The sequence below is a fragment of the Chiloscyllium punctatum genome, chromosome 9 (genome assembly GCF_047496795.1).
Source record: "Chiloscyllium punctatum isolate Juve2018m chromosome 9, sChiPun1.3, whole genome shotgun sequence".
Classification (NCBI taxonomy): Eukaryota; Metazoa; Chordata; class Chondrichthyes; order Orectolobiformes; family Hemiscylliidae; genus Chiloscyllium; species Chiloscyllium punctatum.
In genome coordinates, this window is record NC_092747.1 from 25,168,114 (window position 1) to 25,186,633 (window position 18,520).

Consider the following 18,520-nt stretch of genomic DNA (forward strand, 5'->3'; position numbering starts at 1 on the left):
ATGGCCAGTTTGAATAGCTAACTATGTTCTTAATCTGTTCCAATTAACACAATAGTAGTGATAGCCTTCTTGCTTTCTTTTTCTTTTATTAACACAGCAAGTAATGATAAAAACTCTACTCTCAAAAGGCTGCTCGTGTCAAACTGTGAATGATTAAGTTAGAACATAACTTTTTTTTAATTTAATTCCATTGTAACCTTTTAGATTTCTGACTGAAAGGTAAAGGAATTTAATGAAAATAAAGGAAGTTTGTTCAACTTACACATACTTCCTAATAATTGATGTTTTAGTCACTATGCCAAATCATAGCTGCCTAGAATGGGATGCAGTAACTGTACACTTAGAGCAAATATTCCATATGTAGTAATATTGTCAAAATACCTTGGACAGCACTCACATCATGAAAATTCAGAAACCGTTGAAGGCTTTTAAAACTAAAATCATTCTCAAGATATGGAGTTATTTAAATCTAAAGTAAAAATAGATGAATACATGGAATTGTACCGGTTCTCAGACAGGTGACTGGTAAAATCTCAGGGCATTAACATTTAAGAAAAGCCTATTTCCATAACTACCCCAATTTGTCACAGAAATTACAGAGAAACTAAGGAAATTATTTTCAAATTCCTTTCCCATTTAGATGACCAGAGTACATTTTCAGTATTTTCCACTTTATTTAGATTTATAGCATACACAAAAATTTATATTTATATTGTGCCTTTAATATAATACAATGGCAGAAGAGGCTTCATAGAGCATTATGAAACAAAGTATTGTATTGAACCATGTAAGGAGATTTAAGATAGTTGAACAAATCTTTGGTCAAGAGGTAGTTTTTATGGAGTCTATATCCTAAGAGAGGCAGGTGAGATAGAAGTATAATGATTGTAGCCTAAACAACTGAGAGTGATATCACTGTTTGACCACATTTGACCCAGTGTGGCATTGAGGAGCCCTAGCAAAAGTGGAATGAATAGGAATCAATGATGAAACTCTTTGCTGGTTGGAGTTTTACACAGCGCATATTAAGAATTTTGTGGTTGTTAGAGGTCAATCATCTCAGCTCCAGGAAATTTCTGTAGGAGTTCCTCAGGGTAGTGTCCTAGGCCAAACCAATTTCATCAATGACCTTCCCTCCATCATAAGGTCACACATTGGTCAGTTTGCCAATGGTTGCACAACGTTCAGCCCCATTTACTAGTCTTCAGATACTGAAGCAGTCCATATCCAATTCAGTGAGACCTGGGCAATATCCAGGCTTGGGCTGAAAGGTGGCAAGTAATATCTGAACTGCAAATATCAAATAATGACCATCTCCAGTAACAGAGAATCTACCTACTGCCCTTGACACTCAATGGTGTTGTCTTCACTGAATCCCTCAATATCAACATCCTGGGCTTACCACTGACCAGGAACTGAACTGGACATACCACATAAATACAATGGCTAAAACAGCAGGTCAGAGGCAATCCCCCCACCACCAATTCTCAGCAGCAGCAGTGTTTACTATGTACAAGATGTACTGCAGAAATTTGTCAAATCTCCTGGACAGCACCTTCCAAATCCACAACCACCACCATCTAGAAGGACAAGGGCAGTACATAATTAGGAACACCACCACTTGCAAGTTCCCTTAAAAGCCACTCACCATCCTGATTTGGAAATATATCATCACATATTCAGGTCACAATCTTTGAACTCCCTTCCTACTGGTTTTGTGGGTCTACCTACAGCACAGGGACTGCAGCAGTTCAAGAAGGTAACTCACCACCACTTTCTCAAGGGCACTGGGCAATAAAATGATGGCTCAGCCAGCAACACCTACATCACAAGTGAATTCTTTTTAAAAACTGGTCTGAGGAATTAAAATCAGAGATGTACAAGAGGCCAGAATTGGAGGAGTGTAGATATTTAGGAAGGTTGTGGGATTTAAGGGCATCACATATAAAAGGAAGGTTGAGAAATTGAAAACAAAGATGAGAAATTTAAGTTCACAATTCTTATTTTCAGTTCCAAATAAATATCTTTACTGTTGTACAACTTGTTCTTTGACAGGGAGACCATGAATCAGCAGACTATAATTGTGCAATTTTTACAGTAAGGTTTCAGCATAATTCATCAACCCTTATAGGAAATGTTACACATAACACAAAACAAGAAAAGTTTGCTTCAATAACTCCCATTCATAAACACACCATCCACTTATGTCACAGGTACATTAATGCACTATATTTCAATACAAAAAGATAATTGCATGGTCCTGACCCTTTAATAACTGACTTCCTTTTGCTATTGTTGACATTATATTCGCAATGCTCGATTAATCAACTTCTTCTTTGCTGGTGTGAGCTTTTCTGGAAAGTGAATGTTAAACTGGATCACGAGATTTCCCTTTTGTAATGGATCCTTTGATAACGGCATTCCTTCTCCTGGAACTACTTTGGTATATTTTGGACTAGGAAAAATAAAATTGTAGGAATTATAAGGTATCAGGGCATTTTTCTTAGCTTATAAAAATCTGGGCATTTATGTAGCACCTTTCACAGTCTCAGAAAGTTTTAAAACACTTTTCCAGGTAATGAAGTACACTTGAAGTATGGTCATTGTAATCTATTTGTTCACCCCAATTAGTGGTGCTGGAAAAGCACAGCAGGTCAGGCAGCATCCGAGGAGCAGGAAAATTGATGTTTTGGGCAAAAGCCCTTCATCAGGAATGAGGCAGGGAGCCTCCAGGGTGGAGAGATAAATGTGAAGGGTGGAGGGCTGTGCTTTTCCAGCACCACTCTAATCTTGACTCTGATCTCCAGCATCTGCAGTTCTCACTTTCACCCCAATTAGTGCACATCAAGGATCCAGGAACAGTAATGTAGCAACATACCAATGTAATGATCATAGGAATTTTGAACAGGAGTTGGCCATTTGGTCCCTTGAATCTGTACCATGATTCAAGAAAATTATTTCTGATCTGATTGTGGCCCCAACACTACTGTCTAGTTTTTTCAAAGTTCAATATGGTAATGATTTTTAAATTATTGATTTTAACCAACTCACATAGATATTACTCAATTTTGGCATTTTGTATTTGCAAATCGAGAAAAAATCTAAGGTATTAGATCTCGAACTTCTGTTGCTCATCCTTTGAAAACGAGAAATTCAAACTACTTTTTGAAATTGTCTTTTTCCTGCCCTTTGACATTATCACAAATACTTAGTCCTCAGCCAAAATCACTAAAAGAACCGATACAAACATATGACTTAGGAGCAGAAGTAAGCCCACTTGGCCCTGATTACTTCATATTCCTGTCTGTCCCCAATGTCACCCCCTTGCTTATTAAGAATCAATCAATCTCTTTCTTAAAAATATTCAAAGATTCTACTTTCACTCTCTTTTGAGGAAGATCATTTTAAAGACTCTTGACCCTTTATAAGGAAAAAATATCTGATGCCTGTTTTAAATGGGCAATCCTTTATTTTTAAAATGTGAGCCCAGTTTATGTAGTTATACTTGGTAGGAAGGAAAGTGCTAATTTGAAGCATGAATGTCATGGTGGTTACCTGACACCACAGTTTCTCCACAACTTCATCCACCTGCACTGTCATTACAACTTCCTAGTTTGCTTCATGGGCACTGTATTCTTCCACCCTTCCTCCATGCAATTGATCATCAACAAACCACCATCCTCACCATATCATCATGGCTGTTTTCAAAACAACTCTCACTTCATCTCATCCCTTCAGGACTTGACTTCAAAGCTCATAATCACTTATGACCGGCATGGTTTTGCTACATCATTTTGCATGCATGGACACATACATATCTTATGCCTCTTAGTTTGCTTTCATAGTGCTCAATCGCTGTGCACTGATTTTGAGGCCATGACCATCTTGTGGCTTGCATTGCTTTTCAGTGTATAGGCAATTATCTCCTAAATTGCAGGCTGTCAGCATCTGGTGCTTGCATTGCTTTTTAGCAGGTAGAATCTTCAGCCATAGTTTAGAGGCTGCTAGCTTCTCTGGCTGAATTGCTGTATCAGGCAGAAAGAGAGACAGGTAGATAGTCACAGCTGGGTGTCAGGAAAGTGGACTTGTGCTGCCATGCCCTGTGCTTGTGGATGATGTCCCTGATTGCTGACTCCTGCCTGGGGTTGAGCAGTGCCTGGTCTCTGGCAGTCTTCTGTTCCTCAGCAGCCTGGGATGTTTCTTCCTTCTTTTCTCCACCCTGGAGGCTTCCTGGCTCTATTCCTGATGAAGGGCTTTTGCCTGAAACGTCAATTTTCCTGCTCCTTGGATGCTGCCTGACCTGCTGTGCTTTTCCAGCACCACTCTGATCTAAACTCTGATTTCCAGCATCTGCAGTCCTCACTTTTGCCCTGTGTTTCTTCCTTGACCTACTGTGGAGCTGTTCAGTAAAGTGCTCACCAGCTTGCACTCCCAAACTTTCTAAGGCTGATGTTCCCACACAAGTGTCAGTATCTGGGCTGGTAAAGGGATATAGGAGGCAGCCTTGTCCATACTTCCTCTGAGGCCACAGTACTCTGGTTGTCAGAGGTTGAGGAGACAACTTCTATTAGAGCATGCCATTTTTGCACCAAGGTTGTGGACATCCCTGGTACCTGTAAGACAAAAGGGAGAGAAGTCATTGCGGCCAGTGGTTAGAAGTAGTGCACACTGACAGCAGGATAAATGTGAGAGTATCAGTGGAAAGAAGAGTGGTACTTACTTGGGACACAGATGTCTCAACATCCCCTCAGGAGCATTACGAGTCATATCTTGTGAGGGCCAGGATTCTCTCCACGTCGGGCGTGAGAAGTCAGATTTTGTGCACCCCTCCACCCTTTATTCCCAACTGTTGGCTGTCAACTCATTTAAAGGGAGAAAGGGAGGAATTGAATGAGATGAAAGTAGATGTCACAGCTGTTAGCTCTGGTGCAATGATTGAAAATAGTAAGGTGTTCCAAGGGAGTAAGTAAGCAGCACAGAGTTCATGCAGAGTTGATGATGTGGGGGGTTGGGAGGAAGTGAGAACAATTGAGATGTTGCAAGCAATAGTGAGAATGGTACAGCATGAGCCTTGATGGGAGGTAAGTGCAGTAACAGAGATTGAGCGTATGTGAGGTGGTGGAGAGAAGTGTGTAGCACTTTCCATGGAGCGGCAGAGAAGATCGGTGACCTTCTTGTAGCACTGTCAGCCATTTCTTCACATGCTGACACTGCACTGACCTAGGTGGAAAGCTTGGATCAGGCTGCCAGGGTCTGCTAGTCCTCTGGGAAGAGGACATCCCTCCTCTGCAAACCCTGTTACCAGGATCTCCATGTTCCTGTTGGAGAATTGTGGTGTCACCTTTCTTTTTCCAAGATCTTCACACTCTATTTCAGCAAACAGGACAGCCTCAGAATGCCAGTGTTTATCTGGGTATACAGCAGCCTTTTAAATATGGCACGGGCACAAAGGATGTTGGGTTTTCAGCAGGTATTTGCTGCTTGATGAGTTGTTCTGGAAAGGTAAGATGTGGTGAGAAATTTCACTCGACATCACAGCAAAAAGCCCTACAAGCAACTCAACGTACCTGGCAATCACCAAAGAAGAATAAGATTCAGCCCAAAGTTGTTTTTCAAAGTACATGGATGATCACAATGCAGTAGGTAATTAACTGCATATTGTGATTTAGAACTCTGAAGCTGACCTGATAAAACAAAAGGTCTTTTCCAGACTTCTGCATTCTTAGAGGGATGCAAATGTACTGCAACTAGGAGAGTCAAAAAGGTATGACAACTTTCTCAGTGTCCCTGGGGGAAATGGAGAGAGGATGGGGAAATAAAAAAAACAGAATTATTGTTCCTCATTGCTGATACAGTGACCTCAGAACCTTATAGATGTGGAGGGCAAAGCAAGATCATATTCCACTTCTGTTTTCTAAGATTCACAATCTACTTTCATACTCGAAAATAAGCATTTAACTGAGGAATCAGCAAACAAAGTTTTGGATTTCTGTTCACAATAAAATGGCATGAAAAGACCTAATGAACACTTACTGGACAATATCATTGATTGGGATGCTGAGAAATCTGCTATCAAGTGTCTCAATTTCAATGGTGTGACCTGTTAGAGCCTAAAATCCAAATAACAATTTAATATTAAAGCATGAACTGTATAAAACATCTAAAACCTGAAGTTTGTTCCCATGATTACAGCACCTACATGCTGAGTTCTTGACCTAAGTTACATCACCAAAAGAGTTAATGGCATGGATATTGTGGAGCCTAAAGCAGCAGGAAATTTGGTGGGATGAGTGACTTAATTCAGCGGGATGTGAAACTTTGACATCCTGACAGCAGACTGGGATGCAGCCACAGTCAGTGACAATCTTACAACATGTCGTGCATTACACTATGGTGGCTCCATACTTCTAATATTTTTGCATGCCATGAATACTTGTTAACAGGAAACAGTTTTCAATAATGTCCTGCCTTTAAAATAAAATCTATGGGGCATGAGAGTCTTGTTTAAAGGTGGTGTACATTTTGTGACTGCATCTGTGTGCATAGTTACAGTAAGGAGGAGGAGCATGGGACAACAGAAAAGGGTGAGTCAGTGGGTAGAGGTATGAAGTTGGAGGCATGGAGATTTCAAAGACAGTCAGGGCAAAGTGGGAGGTTGAAGGCACAGAGGATTGAAGTGGGAAGGGCTCGATATCTTGGTTGAAGTGCCGGAGAAAGGTGGGGATGACAGTCAGTCTGAAAATGAGGGGCCTTAATGTGAGGTGTCCATCCTTCTAAAGCAGTGATCATCTTAACAGTGTTTGCTGGCTGAGTCCTTTTAGGGCTTTGAGTTCACCCACAACATTTCAAATGTCCTTACAATCCATAGAATGGAGGGGTACCTGAACCTCTGAATTCAGCCATGTCCCACAGGTAGACATAATTAAGAACATTCAATAAAGAGTGAAAGTAAAAACACACAACATTGTTTCTTCCACAACAAGGTAAATGTCCCTAACTCTCCTGTAACCATTAATGTGTGCTAACAATGAGGCATGCCAATACATTTATTGTGTAAACAAGAGAATACAGAGTAAACTGGAGGCTATTGAGAGGGATAGAGGAAGTGAGGGACCTTGATGTCCATGTCCAAAGGTCTGAAAGTGGCAGTACGGGTCATTATGGTGATATCCATGTCTGCACAGGCTCTCCAAATGAGCATCTCACTTAATAGCATTCTCCTGCCTTCTCCCCAATATTCTTCCTTTTCAAATAGCCATTAAATTCCACTTTGAATGCTTTGATTGAATTTGTGTCACCACACTCTCAGGCAGTACATTCCAGACTCAAACCATGCACTGCATGATAAAGGTTTTTTCTCATAACACTTTTTTTCTAATTAATGTAAATCTGTACCTTTTTCATCCAAGTGGGAATATTTTTTCCATATTTATTCTATCCAGACTACACATGATTTTTAGTACTTCATTTAGATTTCCTCTGATTATTTTCTCAAAGTAGAGCAGTCCCAGTTTCTCCAAACTATCTTCATAACTAAAATTCCTCATCCCGAGACCCTCGTAAACCTCCAGTGCCTTCATATTCTTCCTGAAATGCAACACCCAGAACTGAATTCAATATTCCTGTTGAGTCCAAACTAGTATCTTATTTATGTTCAACGTTATCTTCGTGCTCTCTATGCCGCTGTTCATGAAGGCTAGGACACTGTATGCTTTATTAACCGCTCTCTCAATCTGCCTTACCACATTTAACATCTTATGCACATATACACTGAAATCCCTCAGCTTCTGGACCCCTTTTAGATTTAAACTCTTTATTTTGTCTGAAAAATGTTCTTCCTACCAAAATTATTTGCCCATTCTTCCGACTTGTCCATATTCTTTTGAAGTTTTACACTAACCTTAATCCAGTTTATAGGGTTTCCAATATAGGTTTCGCAAAACTTGAAATTGTATATATTAATATACTCCAGAAAAAGCCAGAGTCCTAGCACTGACCCCTGGGGGCACTTTACAACAAATCTTCCCTTAGCCTGAAAACATCCATTACTCTGTTTACTTTCCTGTCCCTTTTATTCCATGAACTTTGGACTCTGCTTTGAACTTTGCTCACTGGTCTGTTGTGTGGTACTGTATCAAATGCCTTCTTGAAGTCCATATATATCATATCAATAGTAATACTCTGATCGACCCCATCTGATACTTCATCATGGAACAGTGGCAAGTTCATTAAATGTTATTTTCCCCTAACAAATCCATATTACCTCCACTTAATTAAGCTACATTTGTCAATGTAATCTTGTCATGGATTATTGTTTCTAAAGGTTTCCTAAACAGTGAAGTTAACTGGTTTGTATTTGCTGGGCTTTACAAAGCTGCAGACTTTGCAATTCTCAAGTCTTCTGGAGACTAATTCTAAGAGAGACTGAAAAATTATTGCCAGTGCCTCTGCAATTTTCATTCTCACTTCATCCAGTATCCTTGAATGCATCTCGCCTGGTCCTGGTGCATAGTCAACTTTAAGATGACAATATATCCAAAATTACCTCCTTATCAATATTAACAGTCAGACCTCCTCTGCTCACCAGTTTCTTGTCCTTTTTCTTTCACATCTTTTAACACTTTGCAGCAGATTTTCATCCTCCCTCTCTCACCAACTTTTAACTTCTTAAACTACCCAAGCCTATCTGGAGATTAGAGGCGAGACAAAAGAAGAGGAGTTGTGGCCGGAGCCTGGTGAGAGCAGAGTGCGTGGGCCGAGTGCTGGAGAGGGAGCAGAGTGAGTTGAAGCTGGAGCCCGGAGTGGCAGCAGAACTTGTATGGGAAGAGTTGTAGGCTGAGTCCATAGTGGGGAGCAGAGCAAATCATAATGGGAGCCCCGAGCGGCTTCAGAGTGAACGTGAGCCGAGCTCTACAGTGGGGAGCAGAGTGAGTCATGGACCGAGTCCTGGAGCAGGGATCAGAGCGAGTTGCAGGCCACATCACAGAATGGCAGCAGTGAATGCGATCCAAATCCTGGAGCAGGGAGCAAGGCGAGTCATGACTGGAGCCCAGAGTGGGAGCAGAGTGAGTCCTGGACTGAGGACAGTGTGTGGATGCAGGGTGGCCTCGTGTCTGAAGCCCAGCGGGCATGGGCTCATGTTGGAAAAGGACTAAAACTTGAGTATTTTAAAGACATTTTTTATTCTCATTCTAAACTTTTAAACTCTGTATTCCCATACTAATCTATTTTTTAAATGTACTATTTCAAATCTGTGACACTTAAAAAGTTGTTTGGGGGGGCAGATGAGTGCAGGTAAAGGGATGGCAGGAAAATGGGAAGCCTTCAAAAATGAGATGAGAGTCCAGAGACAAAGAAAAAGCACATTTGGTTCACTGATATCTTTTAGGGGCAGAAATCTGCAATCCTTGCCTCATCTGGCCTCCATGTGACTCCACACCCACATTAATTTTGTGGTGATAGTGATATAGCAGTTGTGTTATAGGAATAATCCAGAATCTCAGGCTACAGTTTTAGGGACATCTCATGGTGAAATTTAAATTCAATAACATCTGGAATAAAAAGTTAACCTAATGGTGATCACGTAACCATTGTCAAATGGCACGATGGCTCAGTGGTCAGCACTGCTGCTTCACAGCACCAGGGTCCCAGGTTTGATTCCAGCCTCGGGCACCTGTCTGCATGGAGTTTGCATATTCTACCTGTGTCTGCATGGGTTTCCTCCCACAGTCCAAAGATGTGCAGGACAGGTGAATTAGCCATGCTAAATTGCCCATAGTGTTAGGTACACTAGTCAGAGAGAAATGGGATTGGGTGGGTTACTCTTCGGAGGGTCACTGTGGACTTGTTGGGCTGAAGGGCCTGTTTCCACACTATAGGGAATCTAATCTAATTAAAAATGTTATAAAAGTGCACCTGGTTCACTAATGCCCTCTAAGGAAGTAAATCTATCATCTTTACCTGGTCTGGCCTACATGTGACTAAAGATCTATAGCAATGTGATGATTTTTTAACTACTCTCTGGAAATTAATGATGGGTAATAAATGCTGGCTAAGCCAGCGATACCCACATCCCATGAATCAATAAAAAATTGGAGTTGATTTTTAACTGCCCTCTGAAATAGGCTAACAAGCCACAGATGCAGATGGTTCACCACAACTGTCTCAAGGGCAATTTGAGATAGACAACTGATATTGGCCTAGCCATTGAAGCTCACAGGCCATGACTGAAATAGCAAAAAGCATGTGATATATCTGAAACAACATATCATTTACATAATGTTTGATCAAAACATTATAATTTATATGTGTCACCAGCAATCTTATGGATTGCTTCCCAATGTCTTCATTAAAGTCAATCATAACAATGGTAAAAAGCTATAGACTTAAAATGGATTCAGAAGAGTAACCCACCCACTCCCATTTCTCTCTGACTAATGTACCTAACACTATGGGCAATTTAGCATGGCTAATTCACCTGCATTGGTTACTGTCACCCATGTAGATGATCTACCATTAAAACTCTCCTCTGTCAATAAGGAAAATTGTTAATAAAGATTATATTGAGTTGCCCTTATAAAATGGTGGTGAAGATTTTTCTGGGTTTGATACATCTGGTTTATCAAGCTATTTCTGTGGTAGTAATATTAATATGAGGCATGACTCACATCCAGGCCAGACATTATGACATTGGTGAACTGCTCAGGTTTTTGTAATATGATAGATTCATGCTTTTTTTAACTGATACTCAAAACATTTTATTTCCAGATTTTTAAAATTGAATTTTAATTCTTAAACTATGATAGTGGTATTAGTGCGCATGTCCTCTGGATATTAATTCAGGGCTTTGAATTACTAATTGAATAAGATAACTGTTGTACTACTGTAAGATTAATCAAAAGCTTTTTGTTTACAATCAAAATCGCAACACCTACTAAACTTATGTCAGCAAGCAACTTTGTCACTCCTTCAAAACATTTGATTTAGCTGGTAAAGCCTCATTAGTCTACAACTAAAATTAAACTAATCGGCCCATGGTTTCCTAGTTCTGACAGTGTATTTTTAAACATATTATATTTTAAACTGCTTTTGCATCCACTCCTAAATATTTGTTTCTCCCCTATATTTAATAGCCTTACTACCTCAATATTATTTTCAGTAATGATGACTGATGAAAAGGTACAATTTGAAGTCTCAGCCATCTTGTGGCTCCACAATATCCAATCAACTTAAATTCTTTAAGAGTGATTTCTAGAATAATATTGTTAATACATATTTACTGAAACTAAGGAGTATTTATTAAAGGCATCTGTAAAATCATATTTGCAACAGAAAAATACATTCTATTCTCCAGTACTAACGCAGGCTCTAAAATGACATCGCAATCTGTCTGAACATTACACCCACCTTTGCCAAGGAAATTGGAGCACAGAAAATTAGATCATTTTCTTGTCGACAGAACCACGGATGTGGTTTTTCTTTCACAGTAAAGATAATATCTGATGGAATGTTATTTGGACCCTGCATGAATCAAAAGTAATAAATCTCATTTAACCAATATAAAATATGAATAAAAAAATCATAATATTTCATGATTTCATCGTCGCATCCATTCTTCAGCTAATCCTGAGAATATTGCAAGAATTTCTGATCAATACCTTTTAATGACAAAGTTCATTTTATGTTGTATTATGATCTGAGTAGAACCCCAGCTGAGGTTACCATGAAGATCCTGCCATCTCAACCTCTCCCCATGCCTGAGGCGTGTGACCCTCAGGTTAAACTCACCACCAGTCATCACTTTCTAATGAGAGAGCAGCCCTGTGATCCTCTGGAACTATGGCAACTCTAGAAGGGAGTAATAGTCACATGGGTAGGGGTACACTAGCCACAAAATATAATTGTGCCAGAAAATGGGAGCACAGAAGTTGCACTCTGTGTTATTGCACTTCTGTCAATATTATTCCAGATAACATGTAATACTCGCTCCAAGCTTGTTAAAATGAGCCTGGGACATAAGCAATACTATTATTATTTGTATAAATGGTATTGGGTGAAGCGGAGGGAGAATGTGACACCACTAATGACAACCAAACCTGCTAAAGGGGTTTAAAAATAGAAAATGCAGGAAAAACTCAGCAGGTCTGGCAGCATCTGTGGAGACAGATACAAAGTTAATATGCTGAATTTCATCTGAACTTGGCCATACAGTCTGTTCTGATATAACACAATAGTTCCATTTCCATACGATCCCATGTTATAAGAAAATCACATAATAGATTAGATTAGATTACTTACAGTGTGGAAACAGGCCCTTCGGCCCAACAAGTCCACACCGCCCCGCCGAAGCGCAACCCACCCATACCCCTAAATGAATACAAGAGGTGGTGAAATGTCTCCAGTCAGTTACTGGGCAGTATAAAGATCCAGAACAGTTAATAGTTGTAGAGGAAGAGGTGGTTGTGAACATTTGAGTGGACATGATGCATATAATGCATCACCCTTGGTAAGGTGCATGTGTGTGCAGAGTTATTGTTGGCCCTGTGAGTGTGTGATAGCAGGGAGAACATGGTGCCACTCATCCTTGCATAGTGCAGGAGAACTTCTTGCAGAACTGGTGGCCATTCTTTTTCACAGTGGAAACAGCATAGACCTATGCTACTATCGCTACCAGGCTGTCTATCACCTTGAGACATATAAGATAATCAGAGGTTAGATTGGATGGATAGTGAGAGTCTTTTTCCTAGGATGGTGATAGCTAGCACGAGGGGGTATAGCTTCAATTGAGGGGTGATAGATGACAGATGTCAGAGGTAGTTTCTTTACTCAGAGAGTAGTAGGGGCATCACTGCCTGCAACAGTTGTAGTCTCGCCAACTTTACAGGCATTTAAGTGGTCATTGGATAGGCATATGGATGAAAATAGAATAGTGTAGATTAAATGGGCTTCAGATTGGTTTCACAGGGCGCAACATCGAAGGCTGAAAGGCCTGTACTATGTTCTATGTCTGGGTCTGATGAGATGATCTCTTGCTGCAATCAGCCTGGAAGAGGAGTGAACTTCTTTCCATCACCTTTTTCACCAGAGCTGTGAAAGCTTTCTCCATAAAGGGGGAGGCAAGCTTAGTTTTCTTCTTACCCTTCTGGGCCCAAAGGCCTCTTCCCCTCTATCGTAAACACCCAAACTGTTCACCTGTCCAGGAGCCAATCAGAGAATTGATGTCAAGCTGATGACTTCTGGTCACAATTGTGCAATCGCAATTGCACAAACAAATCAGCAATCTGTTGCTAGAGGAATTCCGCTATGCACACATACCTCGGTGTTATCTCTCCTGTCTGACTGCTTGCAAAGCAGCAGTGTGAACACAACTCACAATAAATTCCAGTTTTTAAATTTGTCGTAACACTTTCTCAGTCCTTGGGTTTAAAACAGTCCGTTTTCCATTTTAATCCACAATCAAACTAAAGAAAAATAAAAAATGTGTGGTCTTAATAGCTCAATAATGGAAATAGTGGTTTGGCTCTCACTTTAGCTTGCTTGACAGCTTTTCTTTGATTTCTGAAATGAGTCATAAACCATGGTTGGAAACAATCGCCTCTGTTACTCAGTAACCTGTTGATAACATGATAGCCAGAGAGAAATAAAGGTGGGAATGAGGACAGTTGCATGATGACTTATTCATGTCTCCTGTTAGGCACAGATCTACATGATGTGCGCCTTGACATCACAAAACAGATGGACGTTAAGGGACTGGAACTCTTTTGATTGATAAAGATATCAGGCTTGTTATGTGGAGCACACAAGGCAATGGTGATGTAACCTGTGGCATCTTAAACTCTGGGCAAGATTGGGATGTAGGTAATGCCTGGTTGGCTCAGTCTACTTTGCTGTCTCCATTGGGAAATTATTATAGCTTTTCTTCCTAGTATGGAGGGCCTTGGTGACTTCCTTGAAGCACTGAAAATATGGAAAGTCATTGATACCACCTGTTGCGACCTGAAAGAAGTTTTTGACATAAACATTTAGGGTTACCATGACAACAGAAGGGGGAAGGAAGAGAGGAGAAGAATCATATAATACAATCAAGCAAAGTCAACATGGTTTTGTGAAAGCAAAATCATGTTTGACTGTTAGAGTTCTTTAAGGAAGTAGCAAGTAAGGTGGATATCATGCAATGGAATCAGAGAATATTCACCCAACTGATTCCTGGGATGAAGACCTTAATTAATGGAAAAGGTAAGCAGATTGGGCCAAAGCCATTGAAGCTCAGAGGAATGAAAAGCGATCTTATTGAAACACAAAAGATTCTAAACGGAATTGACAGAATGGATGCAGAGTGGATGATTCCCTTGTAGGAGAGTCTAGAATCACAGGATAGAGTTTAAAAATGAGGAATTTCTCTAATAGTGGAGAGGACTGAAGAGGAAAGGAAGGAAAATGAGAAGAGAAGGAGAAAAATAACTAACGTGTCAAATTCATAACAAATTGTAATTTGACGTGACTCAGCACAAGACATAAGAGCCAAGAGTTGTTGCAGCTCATTGCAGGCAGCACAAATCAGATGAATATGAATGTCAGGTAGCACAAAAGTCAAACACATGACAGGCTAGGCAAGTGCGTACTAGGGATGAATATCAAGTAGAATCTGAAGCTTAGTAGTCAAGGCAGATATAGCTGGCTTCACAGTTAACAACCACTTGAATGAACTGTTTCAGAAATTGATGCACTCCCCTCAAGGCTGAAAAAAAACACTCCATTCGCAGTCACTACATTGTTATCTAACTGCATTAAATTATTAATTAATAAACTGAGATAAAAAAGATGAATTTAAGCAAATCATATGAGTAGTCATTACAGTATAAACAAGTACTTTAACTAGAAACATCTCAAAGATTAAAGTATAAATTTAGGTAGATTAAATCTAGCCCTGTTATGAATCCTGTAACTGATACTGAGTGCATAGTGTAAAATCACAGAGTGCGGCATTGAGTTCCCAGAATGATATGTTCTGGTTTTAATTATTTTGCAATGAATGTGACATCTTTTATTTAGCCTTTTTTTTGTTTTTAAGATGCTTTATGATCTGCAGGCATAAGACAAAAACAATAATTTTGGAAATGGCCTTATACATGAAAAACAATGATAAGTTCAATTTTTTATATATCTAATGCATTAACAAAATCCCAAGATGATTTATGGGGTTGGGGAGAGGGGTGAAGAATAACAGATACAAAAAAAGAAACTAATGTTGATCCATGGTGGATGAGCCTGAAAAGGTGACTCTGAGCTTGATTGAAAATATCAGTTATGAAAAGGTTTTTAACAGTGGACTGAAATAGACAGTTTAAAAAAATTAAGGAGAATTTCTAGAGAATAAGTCAAATTGGTTGAAGACATTGGACATCATGAATGAGAATGATAATAAGGCAGTCAGGGGACTGAAGGATGTTTGAAGTTAAAGAATTATAGAGTGATTGTAGATGTAGAATGGGACAATGCACTGGAGGCATTTAAAAATAAGGAAAATATTCAATGTATGTGCAGATCACAGGGAGGGATAATGGGTGAGTGAAACTTAGTCGAAAAAAGAGTTGCTGATTTGTAATCATTGCAGGTTTATTCATTCATTGTAGCAGTTGATGGCTGGGTCAGCATTTACTGCCCATTGCGAATTACTCTTGAGAAGATAATGGTGAGTTGCCTTCTTGAACCACTACAGTCCAAGTACTGTAGTTGCATCTGCCATGCTGTTTGGGAGATGGACGCAGGATTTTGACCAAGTGACACTGAATGTATGGTAAGATAATTCCAAGTCACTATAGCATGTAGTTTGAAGAGGCACTTATAGATGGTGCTGTTTCCATGTCTCTGCTGCCCTTGTTCTTCTAGATGGTACAGATTCCAAGGTTAGAAGGTACTCTCGAAGGAGCCTTGGTGAGTTGTTAATAGAACATGTTGGATGGAGACAAAGAATAGGTGATTCTGCAGGGACCAAATTATGGACAAGAGTTTCATGGAGGCTAAGCTGAATTCTGTCGTGAAGGTGGACGAAAGCAGTCTTCCTGATCTATAGATAATAGTGTTTATTGTTCAGGTTTTAATCAGATTATAAAGCTGTTGAGCTAACCTGAGGTGTAAGTTTTGATACACAGCTACGATCTTGGACTGATGGTATAGAGGGAATTGGGAAACCATACATGGGTGAACAGATGAAGTCTGCTGTTACCACATAAATTTGGAAGGGACCCAAAACCTATGGTCATATCTCTGAAGGGCAGTGTGCACACAGAATCATACAGTCACACAGACATACAGCATGAAACAGACCCTTCAGTCCAACTCACCCATGCTGACCAAGTTTCCCAAAGTAAACAAGTCCCATTTGCCTGCATTTGGCCCATATTCTTCTAAATATTTCCTATTAATGTACCTGGAAAAGCGCAGCAGGTCAGGCAGCATTGAAGGAACAGGAGAATCAACGTTTCGGGCATAAGCCCGGGCTTATGCCCGAAACGTCGATTCCCCTGTTCCTTTGATGCTGCCTGACCTGCTGTGCTTTTCCAGCAACACATTTTTAAGCTCTGATCTCCAGCATCTGCAGTCCTCACTTTCTCCTATTAATGTACCTGTCCAAATTCCTTTTAAATGTTGTAACTGTACCTGCATCCACCACTTCCTCTCGGAGTTCATTTCACATATGAATCACACTTTAAGTGAAAACATTGCCTCTCATATCCCTTTTAAATTTTCCTCATCCCACCTTAAAATTATGCCCTTAAGTTTTGAATTCGCCCACCCTGGGGAAAAGATCTTTACTGTTCGCCTTATCTATGCCCCTCATGATTTTATAAACTTCTGTGAGGTCATCCCTCAACTTCCTATGCTCCAGCAAGAAAAGGCCCAGCCTATCCAGCATCTCCCTATAAAAAATATTAAAAACACAAACCCTCTATTTCCAGCAACATCCTTGTAAATCTTTTCTGCACACTCTCCAATTTAAAGATATCTTTCTTAAAGAAGAAGAATCAAGAGTACACCCTGAGACTATCCAGTAATTCACTGTATAGTTATATATTCATCAAACCAGCAGATAAAGGAGGAACCAACATCACACAGAATAGAACGGACTACTGCAAAGAAGCATACTGACAACTGAACAACCAGGAACACTACAGACAACTACCTGCTGATCTGAACACACCCATCAACTCAACAGACTGCTCAAGCCTTTTGATCCAGATCTTCAGAGTATCCTATGCACTCTCAGCCCATGTAATTCTTGGATACGAGACTTCTGCTACCTTCCAAAGATAAACAAAGCTAACACACCTGGATGTCCCATCATATCAGGCAACAGTACTGCGTGAGAACCTCTCTGGCTATGTTGGTGACATCTTGAAACCCATTGTACGTGGAATCCCCAGCTTCTGTCACGACGCTACAGGCTTCTTCGAGAAACTCAGCATCTACGGACCAGTCGAACCAGGAACATTCCTCGTCACAATGGATGTTTCACACTCTACACCAGCATCCCCCATGATGATGGCATCGCTTCAACAGCTTCAGTCCTCAACACCAACAACTGCCAATTTTCAGACGCCATCCTACACTCATCTGCTTCATCCTTGACCAAAACGTCTTCACTGTTGACGACCAGCTCTTCAATGGGGAGCAAATTTGCACTCCAATATGCCAACATTTACATCCACGAGTTCAACCAAGACTTCTTTGCTGCACAGGACCTTCAACCAACATTACACACCAGATACATCGACAACATTTTCTTCCTTTGGACTCATGGTGATAAATCACTGATATACAATGATGTCAACAAATTTCATCCCACCATTTGACTCACCATGGACTACTGTTCAGAATCAGTCTTATTCTTGGATACATGCATCTCCATCAAGAATGGACATCTCAGTACCTCATTCTACCGCAAGCCCACGACTAACCTCAAGATGCTGCACTTCTCTAACTTGCACCCTAACAATGTTAAAGAGCCATCTCCTACAGACAAGCCCAGTATGGGGATCTGCACAGGATCTGCTCACAAGAAGAGGAGCCCCATGGATGTCAAAGATGCTGAAAGATGCCCTCATAAGAACGGGATAAGGTGCTCAATTCATCGGTCACCAGTTCCAACATGCCACAGTGAAAAGCTCCAATGACTTCCTCAGGAGACAGATGCAGGACACAACCAATAGAGTACTCTTCATCATCCAGTACTTCCCTGGAGCAGAGAAACTACGTCATGTTCTTCACAGTCTTCAACATGTCATTGATGACAGCGAACATCTCGCCAAGATCACTCCTACCATTGCTACAGCAACAGATGAATGGACACAACACTCGACAGACAGGAATGAACCCTCCCAGTCAGGAACACTTCAGCAGTCAAGGACATTCAGCCTCCAATCTTCGGGTAAGTGTCCTCCAAGGTGGCCTACGAGATACACAACAATACAGAATCGCCAAGCAAAAACTGATAGTCAAGTTCCATACCCATGAACGTCAG

General features: G+C 40.4%; 1 protein-coding gene across 2 annotated transcripts in view; it reads right to left on the reverse strand.

Moving 5' to 3' along the window:
- Positions 1 to 485: 485 nt before the first annotated feature.
- The window catches only part of dnajb13 (DnaJ heat shock protein family (Hsp40) member B13), a 45,839-nt gene continuing 27,804 nt past the window's right edge, over positions 486 to 18,520 (reverse strand). Inside the window, exons 6-8 of one of the 2 annotated variants that reach the window (XM_072577067.1) lie at positions 11,407 to 11,520; positions 6,034 to 6,110; positions 487 to 2,455 (exon numbers count right to left, since the gene is read on the reverse strand). In XM_072577067.1, the coding sequence (XP_072433168.1) occupies positions 2,302 to 2,455; positions 6,034 to 6,110; positions 11,407 to 11,520 (345 nt within the window). In that variant the 3' untranslated portion in view covers positions 487 to 2,301. Of the gene's footprint in view, positions 2,456 to 6,033; positions 6,111 to 11,406; positions 11,521 to 18,520 lie in introns of both variants that reach the window. The other variant, XM_072577068.1, reaches the window with a different exon arrangement.